This window comes from Nelumbo lutea, chromosome 1 (genome assembly GCF_056320005.1).
Source record: "Nelumbo lutea isolate HS-2025 chromosome 1, American lotus-T2T, whole genome shotgun sequence".
Lineage (NCBI taxonomy): Eukaryota > Viridiplantae > Streptophyta > Magnoliopsida > Proteales > Nelumbonaceae > Nelumbo > Nelumbo lutea.
In genome coordinates, this window is record NC_142684.1 from 159266253 (window position 1) to 159284968 (window position 18716).

The 18716-nt window shown below is 36.9% G+C and overlaps 2 protein-coding genes across 4 annotated transcripts; one reads left to right on the forward strand and one right to left on the reverse strand.

The window, feature by feature from the left end:
• Positions 1-761: 761 nt before the first annotated feature.
• LOC148878683 (uncharacterized) lies at positions 762-5680 on the reverse strand. 2 transcript variants are annotated; one of them, XM_088958581.1, is made up of 5 exons: positions 5434-5680; positions 5152-5292; positions 2572-2667; positions 2325-2417; positions 762-1472 (listed from the first exon to the last, which is right to left on the reverse strand). In XM_088958581.1, coding segments are annotated over exons 1-5 (714 nt in total). In that variant the 5' UTR covers positions 5435-5680; the 3' UTR covers positions 762-1089. The 2 variants fall into 2 exon arrangements, with proteins under 2 accessions (XP_088814707.1, XP_088814714.1); XM_088958588.1 differs by having other exon boundaries at positions 5075-5292.
• A 5793-nt stretch (positions 5681-11473) lies between these two features.
• LOC148878684 (S-adenosyl-L-methionine-dependent methyltransferases superfamily protein) lies at positions 11474-18182 on the forward strand. Of its 2 annotated transcripts, none has more exons than XM_088958602.1 (4): positions 11474-11966; positions 12512-12737; positions 15191-15343; positions 17466-18182. In XM_088958602.1, exons 1-4 carry the CDS (start codon positions 11763-11765, stop codon positions 18170-18172), a joined length of 1290 nt encoding a protein of 429 aa, XP_088814728.1. In that variant the 5' UTR covers positions 11474-11762; the 3' UTR covers positions 18173-18182. The 2 variants fall into 2 exon arrangements, with proteins under 2 accessions (XP_088814728.1, XP_088814738.1); XM_088958612.1 differs by having other exon boundaries at positions 11643-11966; positions 12519-12737.
• The last annotated feature ends 534 nt before the right edge of the window (positions 18183-18716 follow it).

The window sequence follows — 18716 nt, forward strand, 5'->3', positions numbered from 1 at the left end:
TTCCCCCTTCCCCATAGTCCCCACCCCAATATGACCCATCAATATTTATTTCCCCCATCCCCATCCACTTTAGTTTTTGGCCCCCCTATTTCTGACTCCGTCCCTTTTGGTGTTTCACAGATTCAGGTGGATGGTGCATGGTCATGGTTGTAGCCTGTGAAAAAGAGTTACGGTTTCAAATCTTCTATCTACAAAATGGAACCGTGATTGTCAAAACAGGGAACAACTTTATCATCATTTCATGGAGGCTAGGAACCCGTGTATCCTTGTACCAATTCTGTTTTTACTTTCAGGAAAACAACTGTTTAATCCGAAAAATCTTGTAAACCCAATTGCAGTGTCCTTATAGATTTGCTTGGTTTGATGGAAAATGAGAGAGAAAAAGAAAGTTGGCAGGGAAAGCTCGCAAGGAATTTCCCCCCAAATCTCTTTGATTTAGATGAAAAGAAATGGAAAAGAAGATGAAACTGTGAAAGTGAAGATGTCTAATTTTTCTTACATCAAGGAGTGAGTTGCATATTTAGTTTAGCCGGGTAATATAGTCCCAATTCCAAGTTTTACAAGACCAGGAGGTAAAACAGCTTGACAATTGTTATGCTGTGAAAGTCAGTATCAGTTTTTGTGATTGGGATGTGCAAACTGGCCGCATGCAGAATTGTGAAGGTTGAAGTGTTGATCAGAAATATATAATCATAAAAAAAATGGGTTCTTAACTAAAAATTTCAGGATAATCACATTCCCTTGCAGTATCATCAGAAGAATTTTATGAAATTTATCATGCATTCAATTGCTCCTCTTTTCTTTCTACCAAAATTGATGGTCTCAGATGGAAAAGGAAATGGATAGCTACATACATTGGTGAAATAAAGGGAAAAATTATGGCATATAGAAGGCTTTCTAATCTGGTTCTTGTTGGTTAAGAAAATACATACAACTGGATCAACCTATCTCGGGAAGCCATTTACAGAGATAAAAACACATACATGTGGAACTGAAAGTGACCGAAACATGGCTTATAATCACAATGAAGAGCTTTGAAATAGACTATGAGTTCCTTAAGAGGTCTAGTCCAACTGCAAAATTGATTACTTAAGTTCCAATGGAGCTTGGTTTTCCTTTTCGAAGATACCCATTCTGCTTTGGAATTGTTGGCTCTGGACCCTTCTTTCCACTAAAATGGTTCTTAGCATCAGTAGTCTCTTTGGACCCTCTTATTGTGATCATGCTACTGTCCACTTTAACATTGTTTATGGTAGCCTCCTTGGCTCCTCTTCTCACATTTGCAGGACTCTCTGTTTTGACCATATTATCAGTAGTTTCCTTGGTTCCTCTTCTTGTGCTTATGGGACTCGCTGATCTAATGCACCTGGAATTACTTTGGGGAGATGCATCTTGTCCCAAATTATGCCTTTTCAAAATTGATGTCCTCTCACTGGGTAACCGGTTTCTATGGCCAATCATCCCATCATTGTCTGAACCCGATGAAGGAAATATAACAGATTAGCAACCTTAACTATTCCAAATTAGATAATGAAATGAACACAATCACCAGCCGTATTGAAGGAATTAACAGTTTTTGCAAACTAAAATTTATTAAACTTAAAGGAATGCCATTCTATTATGTGAGAACCTCTCTTGTGTTGATTTATGCAAATAAATCAACAGATAAAAGTGTGATACGCTTGAATAAAGGGAATGCTAAATGCAATGAGAAATGGTGTTGCAATCTCAATTGGTAGATTTGTAGCAACTCATGGTAAGAAAACAGTAAAAAAGCATAAAACAAGTCTCTATTAGCACTGCTTAGATATGTTCTATTGGGAATTTGGGATGGTTTGTCATCAATTATTTCAATCAGCATTTGAGATTCATCTAACATTTTCTATCTAAAGATGGACTTAATCAAGCCTTCAAGTTTGGTTGGTTCTATTGATTCCAGGTCAATCTCAGTCATTTGGAACTGGTAGAGACCAAATCAGCCCCCCACAATGTCCCACAGCACATCCCCGCAGTGTATTAGGAACATCTCCTGATAATGACATCATCATTCTGGGTATTATCATCCGGAGATGTTTCCAATACACGGAAGGGATGTGCTGTGGGACGTTGTGGGGGGCTGCTTTGAACTCAAACTGGTATCGCTTCACCAATCTATTCAGGCTAAGGTGCTAATTCATATACCCAACACTAGATGTATATTGGGGAGTATTTCATTTGGATATTTATAATTAAGAAAATAATTTAGTAATAGAAAGGGTCATTCATACTTAAAGGGTTACAAGCATTTGCAATAAGAAAAACAGTGGGAAAGTAAAGAGAGATACCAGGACTAGACAAGACAGCACGGGGACGTGGAACTGCACTAGCTCTTATATTGGGTTTATCCTCTTCAATCCCTTTCATGTCTTTATGTTCCTCTGCCAATCAAGATGTAAAATTGGAATGACATTAGCAGGGGATTTTTCTTAAAAAAAAAAAAGAAAATATATTATGATATCACAACATATCTATGCAAATATAGAACAAAATGATATTTGTTTTGCTCAAAGCTACATTGAAGAGAAATGATACCTTTGGATGCTGAAATTGATGCTGTAGCTGACTTTGGGATGTAAGACTTAGGGATTTTTGCAATTAACGTTGGCAAATCATTTCCAGAGTCTTTCCCTGTAAGTAAGGTGCATATAGTTAAAAAAAATTACACAAGGTTACTACCACTCTAGGCACTTAAAACTAAGGTAAATAGTAAAATAGAATTGGAAAAGCTTCATTCTAGTATTGGAAGCACTGGAAATGTGGGCCTTGAATGATATCTGAAATGGTCCTCAAGATGAGTTCATGCACACATCCAATTAATCCACCTCCGATCATCCCCACCAACAAAATAAAAATAAAAGGAAAAATACTGGAAATAAACCTATTTTTGCTATTCTGGTTAGATTGCAGTGTCATAGCCAGACCCATTTTTTATATGTTTGTGAACTTAACATAATTGATTGTATATTATTTTTTATAGTTAATGAATATGGCAATTACTCCCTGCATATCATCTCATCTCATCCTTTCTTTATTACTAGCATGATAAATCTCACGTTGGCAAGTGTGAGCGTGGGTTTGAGTCTGAGGGTGACCACATTGTGCCAAGAAAATAGCCATTTGTTAGGACCATAGTCTACCCCTTGAAAGACCCCAGATGGCTGACACCAACATTTTTTTTTTTTTGATTAATCATAGCTGGCACCAACATTGGGTAATGACCTTTTATTAAACTGAAAGACAACGGAAAATGGAACCATGCAAGCATTTTCAACATGAAAGAGACAAACAATACTGGAAAAATATGGTAATGTGGTGAAGAATATGATGTAAAAAATCACTTAATAGGATGAGAGCATCAGGAAATCTTGATCTAAGCTATCTGGTAAAGAATATGATGCATACTGAAGATGACCCTCTTAATTGGAATTTGCATATAATGATAGCGAAAAATGTCACCAATACTCTAAAAGCTTATTCTCATTGAAAAATAAAATCAAATATGACCATGTTACCATAAATGGCATTGTCTATGGTAGGGGTTTCTATTTATGGTGAAATATCACCAAGCATCAGAAATAATTGACATCTTCGCCAGATGCTAGATGGTGGAAGCACAGTGCTAATGGTGTGTTTACTGTGGAGTCATTTTATGCATGGTTAGAAGTTGAGGAAACTGATATTGGTGTGTGGGGAATCCTATTTTTCTGAGAGAAGCTTTCATGTGGTTTCTGTCCTTGGGTAGTGTTCTCACAGTGGATCATTTAAAAAACAGGGGTTTCCATTTAGCAAGCCAATGTGTTATGTGGGGGGAGTACAAGGAATCAAGTTATACACTTAATAATTGTAGACAAGCAGAATTTCTGTGGAAATTCTTTGCAGGGTTGTTTAGAAAATCCAAGAATGATGACCTAATTAATTGTCATCATCATCAGCCTTATCCCAACCATATGGGATCAGCATGATGACCTAATTAATCTAAAGAAGGTTTTCCCCCCTTTTTCTTTTTTTTCCCAAAGTGGCCTGCAATATGGCAAAAATTTTCTGGATTTCAGTTTCACTTGCAATGTGCTCGGCTACAATGAGAGAGAAAAAAGAAGAATTTCTGAAGGAAATAAAGCAGAAACATAAGGAGAATTGTGGCTGATGAGTCTTTAATTATGGAATGGCTGCTTGAAAACGATCCTGGGTGCAATCCAGAACGACCCTGGCTACAAGCATTTGATGTTTGTAGTTGTAATCAATATGAGACCAAAGCCGGATGAGAGCCTGTTGTTTTTTTCCTCCCCAAAGTTTCGAGGGTTGTTGAGGGCCTTCTTAAAAAATGAGCATGCCATAATCCAAATCAATCTGCAAGCATTTAACTGAACAACAACTATGAAGGTATGGCATGGAAGCTGTCTCCTCATGCCCACAAAATCGAGGTTGTATCTTAATGATATTTCCAACAAAAAGTGTTTCTTGTCGACTATTTTGGAGATGTGCAAGATATCCAGATATACCCAGATGTTGGGAATTCATCTGTCTTTAATCATTACTGAAGAGTGAAGATGATTCTTCTTATTTCACATGTTCTTTTGGTTTGAGATAATTCTTCTTATCACTCAGACATAACTTAATTGAAGTGAGAAAATATATGCGTATCAAATCAATTTCGGAAATATTACATGTATTGTTAACTCTACGGAAATTAACAAAGGTTCCTACTTCTGGAAGATAATTGACTATCATCTTCAGACATGTAATCATGCAAGTTAATAATATGAACACAATGTGTAGCATGTGGACCGCTCGTCATTAACGCTAAGAAAATGGCCAAGTCAATATATTCTTTTAGAGAGAGATATATCAACAGCTCACCAAAAGAAACCCCCTCTAAAATGGGGAAAAAAGGAAAAAGAAGAAGAAAAACGAATGAAAGAAACAAAACCCCCCAATTTTTCCAAGAGCATGGGATGAAGCCTGCTTTCCAGTAATTAGAATTTTTTTTGAAGTATTAAATTGGAAATATACAGATATCCCAATATTCAAAACTCACAAGTCAATTTGGTCGCTCTAACCGAATGAGGGTGGATGGGAAGAATCGAACTCCAAAATTCCATGATGAGCAAATACCTGAATTGATGATGGAAGGAACACTGGGATTTTCCTGTAAAGAGAGGGATTCCAAAACCTTCAAAAGCAACAAACTTCTCTCCTCTTGTTCGATCAGTTTTTTCTCTTGTTCTGAATTCCTCACCTTCACCTTTGGATACACTTCAAAATTCGAAAAACCAGCAAAAAACCAGATCATAAAAAGACATGGTTGTGTAAAAAACCAACGACCCAACTGAAAACAAATAGAATCGAACTAGAAAATAGAAGTGAAAATTAGAAGAAATCCAGGTGATAACTCACTTGTTCTGTTTCCCTCGGCGCTGGAAGCAGCGAGACGAGATGGTACGCAAAAACACCGTGAACAAGAGTCAATATAGTAAGAAGGCGTGGTGGTGCTGAGACCTGAGAGGAGTCAAACAAAAGAAACGTCCCTGGGTGCAATCGAGAAGGAGAATTGGAGGCGGCAATCGATACTTTCTTGACTTGAAAACGAAGCAGAGGAGCAGAGCTGTAGGAGATCATGAGAATAGATAGGAATGGGCCCCCATTTTGGATTGCATCTATTTTCACTTAAAAGTAATGGGCCCACATGAGAGAACTTTCGGCAGCTTGGGGCCACGTGGACTGTGAACCGTTTAGTTTCAAAAGAGTCCAAATTTGTAACGGCTTTCCTTGGGATCCCTGTCGTAGTGTGTCGCTTCCTCTTCATTTCTGGAGACGGTAGTTGAGCCCAAATATTTGAACACGGATCACACGTGTTTTACCAAAAATGATCAGGGCCCACCATTCAATAGACCCTGTCGACAACATGCTTTGACCATCAACATGCCGGTCTGGACCACAGGACCGACCACTTGTTAGGTCTGGTCTGACCCCTCCATACGTGCCACACATCTCACAAGCTTGAGACTCGGAAGATCAGGACTGAGGACCCACCACGGGATGGGTCCCACCGTCCCACATGAGGCAAAACCTTGGATGAAAAAGATCAGCATGCTCAGATGAATGCCAAACATATTCCATGATTCTAGAATCACACCCGATAAGATATTTTGGTGCCACTACCCAGCCAATTTGCATTTGTTGGATCTATTGACTTGTGGGTCCCACTCAAATAGTACCTTTGGATGTGGGACATGTGGCAACTTGTGGGTCCCAAGGGTCCTTGGTCTCTGATGTGGCTTCCTTCTCACATTTATAATGGCTAATACTCAAACTGTGCTACCGAAAATGTAGATCTCAGTTGACTATATTAAATTGGTGGGCCCCAAGCGCGGCATGGGAATGGCCCTGTTTCAACTGTTAGACACAGTAGGCGCTCACAGAATGTATTTATTTATATTGTTTTGAATAATAATAATAATAATAATAAGTTATCATAATTTATGCTAATTTTATCTTGAAAATAATATGAATTGCTATCATTTTCACGCATGCAATTCATAATTTTTAATTTATTAAAATACAGACATACTCTTATATAAATCGACTAAATTGTACGTTTTAGTTTTGTTTAAGTGGACTGCCATAAGAAATTTTTTATTTAATGGAATAAATTAATAGGCAGAGACAGAGAATTGGAACACTTGATTCTTTCCATCAGGAGCCAGAATTCTAATTATGTGCATCAGTTGAAACGGATGGAAAACTGGTTGAATTGAATATAACAGAATTTGATGAAAAGCCTATGAGATGGATGGTAACTGGTAAGTTATTAGAGCGCCCATGGTTTTGTGTTAAGGGATGGCTTGAATACTTTTGATTCATCTTTTCTTTTTCTAGATATTGTAATTTCTATATTTAATAGAAAATATACATGTGCATGATGTGGAGTATTGGCTGGAGTATTTGATCCCTTCCATTGACGGGCCACCCTAGAATGCGCACGCACCGACACTCACAACCCAAATGCAAATGAGTTCATTAGTATAAATTGTTTTATTATATATAGGGATGCCAATGGTATTTGAAAATCTAATTTTGAATTCAATAATTTGATATAATTGAATATCATAATTGATCGAATTTGAATATTCTAATCATACCATTTAAATAATCAAATCAAATTCGAATATGACCTGATTTGATTCGATAAATATTTAAATTTGATCGATTACTTAATTATTATATATAATATAAAAATATTTAAATATTTTATATAATTAAATTATTATAATAATTTATATATTTATATACTTCATATAAATAAAATATTTATTTTATATGTTCATTAATTATTTAAAATAATAAACCAATCAAATCAAATATTCAAATATTTAATCAAATTGAATTTGAATATCAAATTTTATAATCAGATTCAGATTTAGATATTGTCTTATTTGATTCAAATTCGATCTATTTACACCCCTAATTATTTATTAAAAATATGAAATAATTATATTGCCAAATTTATTGTTTAGTCCACTTCATGAATCTTTATGGGTTCGTACATTTACAAACAGTGCCAAGGGGGAATCCATCACAATTTAATTGGGGGTTTGGGACAATACATTTAGAAAACCAATGAAAATTTATGAGGGGTAGACGATAAATTTCACAATTATAATTTGTAATGGGAGCTAGAAACCCAAAACTTAAGTTAACTTAGGGGGTGTTTGGCAATGTATATGCATTTGTCTTTGTAAACAAAAACAGGAACTCAAGTTAACATGTGTTTTTGCATAAACAATTTAATTAAACTCAAAAACATATATGATACTAGAAAGATATACACCATAAAAATTTATAACCAACCAATCAATATCATATGAAAGTGATAACCAAAGGATGTTCATTCTTAGGCCAAGTTTTGGAGTGCTTAAAAAGAAGCGTTTATTTGAATGAGCACTTATTTTGGGCCAAGATCATACCAATAAGCACTTATTGGTGTATGGGAAATAGGCCCAAAATAAGCGTTTATTTTAAAAATAAGTACTTATTAAAGAAGCCCAAAATTCCAACCTTTTTAAAGTGCTTATACAATAAGCACTTATTTTAAAGTGCTTATGCCTTTCTGTCAACTAAAAATATAGGGTTTGCCTCTTTGATAGTTTCTTTTCCATTGTCTTCTCCAAACACTAGCGGCAGAACTGCATCTCAAACCATAGGTTCCTAGCAAGGTTCAAACTATCGACACGTACCGGTCGATAAGTATCGTTCTGGGACCCCTTTAATTCACCCCTATAGTGGGTGTATCGGGGATTTGATTGGTTCAAGGGGTGGAGGAACCTAAACCGCCCCCCTGAACTAGTTTCATAAAAAATAAAAATAAGCAAAAAAATAGTATCAATTTGCCTGATATGCCCTTATCGACGTATCGATATTTTGAACCTTGGTTCCTAGGGGTGTCAATGGATTGGGTTTGGCACGGGTTTGTCTCAACCCTAACTCAACCCTCCAGTGGCCCAACCCAAACCTGACCTGACCCGGCTAAAAAATGCATAATTTCTGAACTTGACCCAACCCTATAGGGCTTAACCCGATACCAGCCCGACCCAAATTGTAGCATTTCAATTGTACCTTCTTAACACATTTTGAAGACCTAAAAACCATTAATTTAAGCTAAGAAATTATTTTATAGATTTTAAGGTGTGATTTTCCTAAAATACAAAGAACACCAAAATTAACGTGTAAATAAACCTTAAACTTTAACTCTTTAAAGCTATAGAGATAGAAGCCAAAAGTTGCAAGAATACTTTGTATATATGTAGAGTATCATGACCCGACAAGCGGGTCAACCAAAACCCTAACCCAACCCTAAAGCCGAATATGTTTGACCTTAACCCAGTCATATAGAGTTGGGTCAAACCGGCTTTACCATTTAACCCGACCCATTGACATCCCTATAGGTTCCTACGGCCAGGTTGGTTAAGTTATCCTCTATTTTCATTTTCTACTCCTAGCTGATTAACCATGTAAATGTTTTTGTTCTCATTTTTTTATTTTTCGTTTTCTTCTTCAAACCAAACCAGATGTTTTTTTCTCCGTGAATACCAAGGTTGGGGTTTTCTAAGCTCGAAGTTGTATCTACGTCCAGGTAGGTGAAGTCCTCTCTAAGTTTCTTTTTTTCGTTTTCAAAATTGAATACTACACATGGTGTCGATCACCATTATCTTTTTCTTATGACTGTCAACCCAATTTATATGATTTTGCCCTTTGTGTTGTGGCACTCTTAAAACGAGGGTTAAAGTTGTCTTTTAAAATGAATAAGTGCTTATTAAAGATATAGGCTACCAAACACCTATTATGAAATAAGTGCTTATTTTTTAAAATAAGCAATTGAAAATGTTGGATGCCAATTACAAATAAGTGCTTATTCTAATAAGCACTTGTTTCTAAGCACTTATTTTTAGAATATGCACCCTCAAACTTGGCCTTAGATTAAAACTCGCATTCTCAAATTTGCCAGCCTTAGATGTTACCATTATACCAATTACTCATTATCTCATTCCAACATCATGCGTCCCAACCATCTATACTATATAAAGATAGTTGCATTGGATTTTGTATTGGTCATAAAATTCAAGTCCAAATCCCATATATCATATTGGTTAATGTTTTTTTGCACTTAACACACACTCAGTTTTTAATCCCATATATCATAAGATTCAGTTCTTTAGTAATCTCTCTTCACTACTTCTGGCTCCAGGGATGTAGACCAAATTCTCAACAACATTACCTCTCATCTCATTGAGGAAGAAAGCTTATACCTTGAGCAGCAAGTTACAAATTACAAATGTTGAAATTGTAACAACCCTGAATCAAATGGCTCCCTGCAAAGCTCTCGGACTATATGGGTTACCAAACCTTTTTTCCAAAAATATTGGAAAAATGATAGGGAATGATGTCTTGGAGGCAGTCTATGAATTCTTCAATTCTAAGGAGAATATTGAAAGAGCTTGTCAACACTATCATTACCCTTATTCCAAAGGTAAACAATTTAGAACCAGTCTCTCATTTCAAGCAATTAGCCTCTGCATTGCCCCTTATAAAACCATATCCAAAGTCTTGGCTAACAGATTAAAATAAGTAATGGACAACTTGATAAGCCTGATCAACCAAAGTGCCTTCATCTTTAATAGACAGATCACATACAACATCTTCCTAGCCAATGAACTTCTTTATTTCATGAAAAAAAATCCAAATCCAAAGGTAGATTCATGGCTCTGAAGTTGGATATGATGAAAGCCTATGATAGAGCTTAGTGGATTTTTTTTTTGGATTGGGTCATGCTTAAAATGGGGTATGGCCGTGTTTGGAAGAATTGGCTTATGCAATGTGTTAGTACAATGTCTTACAAAGTGCTTCTTAATGGTTATCCTGGGTGTATTATCCATCCTTCGAGGGGCTTGAGGCAAGGCGATCCATTGTCTCTTTATTTACTTTTGCTAGTTAATGAGACTATTTCAGCTACCCTAACTTCAAAAGCAAGCACTAAAGCTATTTTAGGTCTGAAAGTGAATCACAGAGCCTCTGTTGTTACCCACCTTTTTTTTTTTTGCTGATGAAAACTTTCTTTTCTCTAAAGCAAACTTGGATGAAGCAATTGAAATTATAACTTCTCTTGATTTCTATGAGAAAGTTTATGGCTAGAAGATTAATTTGTATAAATCTAAAGTTTTTTTTAGTAAGAACACCCTTGTGGGATTCCAAAGATTGATTGCTAGATGCTTGGGCATGTGAAGGGTCAACCACCCAAGCTTCTACCTTGGGCTCCCCTCGGAAATCCAAATGTCAAAGCAGAACACTTTTGGCTTTATCATTGAAAAGGTAGAAAAAAGAGTTAAAGGTGGAAGAATCAAACCTTCTCTCCTACTGGTAAGGAGGTCCTTGTTCAGTCTGTGACTTCAGCAATTAGCATTACCTATTTATGACATGTCTTGGTTCCTCTTACCAAAACCAGTGTGTAATAATATTTCTAATCTTTAGAGAATGTTTTATTAGGGTGATTCTACTCACATGAAGAAGATTTACTGAATCAATTGGAGAGTCCTGGCTAGACAAGCTTGGAGCATCCAGAGGAACTGGACCTTAAGGCTATATACTTTCCTAGAGATTCTTTCCTCACCACCAAAGTCCCAAGAGACTTATCTCGGGGATGGTGTAGCATATGTTCTGCGAAGGAAATTCTAAGAAAGGGTTGCTTGTGGAGAATTGGTATGTAATACCAAAAAAATTGTTTTATTCATTAAAACAAATTGATAAGCAATTAACTTCAGCCAATTCAGCTGTAAGAGGCCACCAATTTTGTCAGGAAATTCAAACTTCCGTAGCCAAACAAACCCTTACTTTGGATGGAAGATTCAGCAATTCAGGCCTTAGCCGGTCAGCCCTCAAGGCTGATCTGATCAGTCTCATTTCTCGTGTCATCCATGTACCCAAACACTTCTTTTTCCCACTACTAGGCCCGTAAAATGACTAGGGTTTAAGGTTTGGTAATTTAATCCGTTACGCTTAAAGAGCTCAGCTGACGGTGAGTAATAAGTGACGAAATTGGACCCCAGAAAGACAAGAAAGAGAGCGAAAGACCCCAGAAAGACAAGAAAGAGAGCGAAAGCGAGCTCCAAGTAGTAGTTTCGTGGTTGCAATTCGTATGGTTTGGCGGGAATTTGGGGATTGGAGTCTCTGTAATGTGGCGAATAGCGAGATTTAGCTTAAGAAGTAAAACCCGTTGGTACTCCTCTGCGGCTCGACGCTGTCTCGAAGACGAAGGGGACTGGTTTTACTCTTCCGAATGGTGGGGAACGGATTCCGATGGGCATGCTATTCTTCGATCAACTTCCGACAAAGGAAACGGCGTCGTATCTGTTGTTGCATATCCTTCTTCGAGACCGGTCAGTTTCTTGGCCTTTTTTTTTTCGAATTTGTGGTAATGTTGATCATTATTTGTCAGCAATCAACATATTGCACCGTGGGTTGTCTTGAATGGTATAGCAGATTCCAGTGTCTTTCTCTGTAGATTGATGATAGATTCCAATTGAAATATGAAATGCATTTAACTAGCAGGATAAACATTTTATGAAAAATGGATTTTACGATCTCAATTGATAGCCTGTAAACTTTTTTGACACTAATTCTAGAAGTTCTGATTGACAGGTTTAATCTATAAGTGATTTTTGTGAACTTTTTAATGCTTGAATGCAGATGTGGATCTAATATTAATGGCACTTTTCACACATTACATGTTTAATTGAATCGATCTTATTTTTAATCTCTTTCATTTGCTTGCTCACTTGGTCGCTTTACCCTTACCCTTGTGGATATACTTGAACTTACTGGTATATTTCAGCCTGCAGGATTCATCTGGACTGTGTTACTGGAAGCATGGTCAATTGTCTTAATTACATATGATGAAAGCTTATGTTACATTTTGCTGCAGGGTGCAGTTCATTGGCCATCAATGGAGAAATGGCTTCAGCAAAGGTATGCAATGATGCATCCAGATGAACACAACGAGCAGTTTAGGATACTGGGTTATCAATGGCGTGTACTTCGCTTTAATGACATTACTCGCCAAAGTACAGTTAAGTTAATGGCTACATATAGGAACTCCGACCCTGGCACTGTATATTTTATGCAGCAGGCAAATTGCTTGGCCGTTCCATGTAAATTCCTCCACTTTCTTTTTGCCAATTACTTTGCTTTGAAGTCACTCCACGGAAATGCTAAGAGTTTTATTATCCGATTTTTAAGGGTTTTTTTTCCTTGTGTGTGTGTGCGTGCAGGTGCTTGCATATGCATATCTCTTCAAGAATCATCTTCTTTGATTTGCTTCCCTCTTTTTATGTTCATTCAATACGTAGCTTATTGCAGGATAACCATGGAAAGAGGATTGAATGAGCTTCCCTAAGATTAGCCCAGCAAGAAAATCTTGGATTAACAACAACCCTAACAAGGAATTCTACATTACCTTTTTCATTTATGGTTTAAAAGCTTTATAAACTTAAAAGAAGTTTCTGCCTTTCTGATGAAGCCAAGGCATTGAATCACGTGCTACATCAACAAAGGACTTGTGAAATAGAAAAGAGGCATAGGCAATTTGAACAACTGTGAGAATTTGCATGGGTCAATTTTACTATTCCTTGGCTTCAGTTGTGTTAGATAAAATTGTTCACTACTCAGTAATTTAGGTCAATTAGATGAATGTGGTGGACATTATTCAACTTACTGTCAAAATATAGTGTTACATATCCATGACCAATCAAAATTGTTACTTTTAGTGCTAATCTGGTCAAAATAGGACTTCATTTTTGCAATTTAAAATGTTGATTATTTTTAGTAAAAAATTAAAGTTATGCCATGTTCCAACTTGGAATTCTTTTATACTAGCCAGTAGTGGTAGAATATTGCTATGCTGGAATTTAAGATGCCTTTTTCCCCCAGATAATTGAGATGCCTTAGAACTTAAAGTTTGCTAGTCTCTAGAAAGAAGTGGATATATAGTGTATATTTCCAAGTTTCCTGCCTGGCTTCAGGCCATTTTTCTACACCTTTAAACATGCATTAATATTTTTTTTATTATATTCATAAAAAGGTGTATATAATGATTTCTTCTTTTTTTATTTACTTTTTCTGATGATTCATTTGACTTCATTTTGAGATGTGAGCTGAACTTTTTTGCAAGTAGCTTCCACCAAATTGATTGGAGGGGGAGAAGAAATTGAATAGTGCTCTGCCACATGAATTGCATATGAAGCCCCAACATGGTCATAACTGCTTATTCTTTCCTAATGAAGCATCGATTTGATCTTTCAACTGTCTGTCGAAGAAGTGACCAAGAGCTCCTTAAAGCGGGCTGGGTTAGGATCAGCATGGAAATGTTCTCATTCTTTAATAAAATCTCTAGATTCTGGCCAGCATTAGTGAATTTTCTTTGATCTTTGATAACCACTTGTTGGTTCATTATTATGGAGCAAACTGTTTTGAGCAAACAACAGATCAAAGAGTCTTTGTTGGTGAAAGAAAACGGCACAATGATATGATCTGTTTGTTTTTTTGATAAACAAGAGTAATTTTATTGAAATAAATATCAGAAATACAAGCAGCCTAGGAAGAGGCACGAGATGTTACCTCCCCCAAGGACTGAATCATAAACACTAAACATGCCCAAACCTTAGATACAAATTACAAAGTAGCCCAAAACAGATCACCCCTTGACACCCCTTGCTTGGCCAGAGAATCGGTCATTACATTTGCTGATCTGCTAACCCACTGGAATCTAACAGTCATATTTCTTGTCATCCATTTAACTTTCTTTAACAGATCCCTGTAGCCCCAACAAACTGTGTCTGGGCTATTCAGCCAGCCCACTACTACCTTGGAATCTCCTTCTACTAACAAATTGTTCACTCCTAATTGACTGGCCATTTGTATACCTTGTACTGCTGCTAGTAGCTCTGCCCTTATAGAATCACCTTCACCCACTGGTCCTGAGAAAAGAGACAACATATTGCTGTATTTATCTCTCAGAATTCCTCCAATTCCAGATGGCCCTGGGTTACCTTGGCAGCTGCCATCAAAGTTCAATTTTACCAGTCCATCCGGTGGGGGTTTCCATTCAACTTGTAATTTGTTCTTAGTGGAGACTGTAGAAGCCATTGTTTCCCAATTTCTCCTTAAGTCATCAAAGGAGAAATCTGCCAACAATTGTGAAGATTTCAGCCATGAGATTGTCTTTGTCAATATACATTCCTTGACTTCAGCAAGACTTCTTTCCTTTTCTTGAAATATTCTAGCATTTCTCTCCTCCCATAATATCCACAAGGTGGCAGCTCTGTTGTTGAGCAAACAGCAGATCAAACAGTCTCACAGAGATGCATACCATTAGACATGTCAAGAATTTGATAGTTTATTGTTTTTCACTTTGTGTCAAGCATGGCATGTATTTGGTCCTGTCTACAATCTTTGTTATTTACATTTTCTTTGTTTATTTCTCATCCTGCCTGCATCTATTAATGGCTTATGCAAACATTTTTCTATGAGCGGAAATATTTCATAATTACCATCAATGTTGTGTTATCTTGTGCTAGATTTTGAGATACATTGCACCCTTCTGCAGATCTGAAAAGCATGATTTCGGTTGGATTGGCCACCTTATTGTCTTGCCATTATGATATCATCAGTGCAGTTCAAGGCAAAAAAAATATGAATATTCTATGCATTGGTCATGGTGGTGGAAGTCTACCTCTATTTTTAGCTACTAAAATCCAAGGTGAGGAGATGTCTTGTTTGTCATTATGTGTGTACCTCTTGGTATCTACCAGCAAAAGTTACTTCTTATTATATAATTTCATGAAACGTGTTCTATGGATCATACATAAACACAAATATAAAAAGGAAGGAAGATGTACAGTAAATGTAAAAAAAGAAGGAAGAAATAAACCTAAAGATATGCTAATTTAAATTTAAAAACAGGCTTGCTAAGTGTCATTCAGAAAGCAGAGATCTAGATGATTGACTGATGTCCATGTGACAGCTTGGTGGTGACCCAAATGGGTTCCATGTATTTGCCTTATCATCCTCTCTTCATGTAGCAGATTCAGGTTGGCACCCAGGCTACATGGCAAAAGATGGCTCTTTTAGGGAATTTCTGGAATTAAAAATTAAGATTCAAGGGTGGTCTTGGTTGGAGAAAAGAAAAACCCAACTCATGGTATACAGTTCAAATGGACTTGGCACTGAACTTTCTTGCTATTTAGAGGAAGTTCTGACTACTGATAAACGGTCTAATCATCCTCAGGCGACAGTCATAACAAATTCCCTCAGGTAACTAAAATGGGAAAGAATTCCTACCGTAGAGATCTAGGTAACTCATCTAGAAAACCTTTTTTCTCATCTGCATACAAAAAAACCAAAAAAAAAAAAGAATTTTTTTTAAGACTTTATGATATCATCCCTCATTGTATCCTGAAAAGAAGCAACACGCCAATATGTAAGAGTATGCGTGGAATACCATAAAGCCCCTACCCCCTTAAAAACTTTAACCAGAGGGGTACACTGGCCAAACAGTTATTTTATTGCATGGTGATGGTTTGGGCTCCTTTAGTAACTTAAATGATACTAGAAATAAGACAAGATAGCTATTTTTTTCCCTTTCTTTAGTTTCATGTATTTGGCTACTGCTGGTCCTTTTGGTCATTTTACATTAAGTTCATGGATGGTGCAAGTGTAATGGTATGCTTCTTTTATTCCTTTTCTACTTGCTTCTAAGTAGAAATCCTGTCTTTGGCTGGTTTCCATGTGATACTTTCTTTATCATGGCAGAAGTCCTTTAATATTTTGCTACACTATACTCCAGCATATTCGTTGTCGATACCTGGAAATTTGGAGATATAAGTTGCTGATTATTTAGCTTGTCTTGGAACAGTTTCCTGATGATTCACATGTTAGGATTGATCTTGATCTGCATGAAGTCTCTGGGATCAGGGTTTACATTTGTTATTTATTAAATACCACCTAAGCTATGCTATGCATTGCATCATATGTTTCATTTATAATTTATTTTTCACTTAACTGACCAACTATAAGAAAATAAAAAGGGAAAGGGAAGAAAGAAAGAAATTGTACATCACTGGTAGATGGATGTTAAATTCCATTCACAAAATAATATAGATGTCCAGGTTTCTATGTTGTATATTGTATTAGAAGGTCTGGGGTTGATGTACTTGAAGATTGAACTTAATTTACTTCTCATTAAGTTCCAATTGTCATCTGGTTGAAAGCCCTTGGTCAAATTTTTGAGGACCTTGTCATGACATATTTAGTTCAGAGAAGTATTTTAATGTCTTCACATATCTTGTGGCTCTTTGTCAATGGTGTCTTAAAATCTTTTGGAATTTATTGCAATACACTTTCAATGTTCTATTGTCAATGCATAAAAGTTAGGATTTGTTTGAGGACCATGTGGAAAGAATGGTTTTGCTTCACTTTTGTTTTGAGTGAGCCATGGGGATTATGTTCTGTTCTGAAAGAGGTGAGAGAATTGGCATCCAAGCTGAATATCTCCATCTCCTGGGTTCATAGATATTGAACTCAGGTGATAAAAAAGAAGCATTAACACTTCATTTTGTTTCACTAAAAAAAGACCATTTTGTTTCTTATAGCAACATAAATTCATATAAAATGATTCATCACTAGAAAGTTACAAACAAATATTACCTAATTTCTTCAAATTCTAAAATGACCACATTTCTATTGCCAACATTTCTCTGATGACTATATTTTAGACGATGCAGTTATGCATCCAAATACCATCTTATAAATGTCTAGCCACATTTCTTTTGATGTTATTGCCCTATTAATGGAGCTGAATCCTAAAATCATGCTTTCTTCAGGTGCAACTGTCCATATTGTCGAAATTGATCCCCTTGTTATCTCAGCTTCAGTACAAGCAATGGGTTTCCCAGCATTTGCAGTGGTGAAGCCATCCGGTGAACGTGCACTCCTGGAACCTAATCCTATGGATGAAGTATTGTGGAAAGGAATCCACGAGAGGCTCTTCCTCTACGAGGCAGATGCAGAGAAGTTCATCCAGAACACAAGTAACATTTATGATCTAGTCTTTATTGATGCTTATGATGGCGATGACATATTCCCCCACAAGCTTTGGGACCCAAAAGGCCCATTTCTTGACTCTCTTAGGGACAGGCTTCATCCCGAGCATGGTACTGTCGTGGTGAACCTTCATTCGGATTCTGATATCTTGAGCTCTGATGGTTGTGTTCCTTTCATTTTCGACCAAATATTACCCATGGGAAAGTATGTTTCACGAGTCTGCAGGGCATTCAAGGATGTATTGGCTGGGAATGAAAGTAATCATGGTGGGAAGGAGGGCTCGGGCTTGGGTTTCATTGTTTCTGTTCCTTGGCTCTGCAACTCGTCTCTTGTCGTATGCAGAGGTTTTGGGGTGGGTGGCATGACTCCAGACAGGGATTTAGTTTACAAAACTCTCCTATCCAAATCTCTTGAAGTTGAAAATGTTCTCAACTTGCCATTCTCTTGTGTTCAATACATAAAGAGAGGATTGGTCTTGGTTGATTAAGCCTTACAAACTTCAAATTTGCATCCATGTATACACACAACATCAACATAGGTACACGTGTATGTATACCATGCTTTTCAAAACCTGATATGACTGGATGGTCGGACCGGAAAAATCGGGAACCGGTCAGGTGACTGGCTCTGTTTTTCACCAAAATCGGATTTTTGCCAAAAAATGTTGCTTTGGTTAACAAACCGCTGACTTGGGCGGTTGAACTGTTCAACTCGGGAATCGGACCTTGATCGATTTGAGCAATGTTCAAAATATTGGTATTATGTATTGTATTGCATAGTTTAGATGTAGATGTGTATCACAATATGCTTTGGACACATTTGGATGAGGTGGAAAGATATGGTTTTGATGAGGGGTGATTTGGCCCTCCAGTGACATTGTGATACGTGGCACCCCGGAATTATCTCATGATACCTCAATGCCATATGGGCAATAGTTTTAAAAACACTTCAAGCACACCTCGTCTGTCTTAATTGTCCTAGTACCACCACGGTAGGGTTGATTTGTGGATGCCTTGACAGGATCAGGTCAG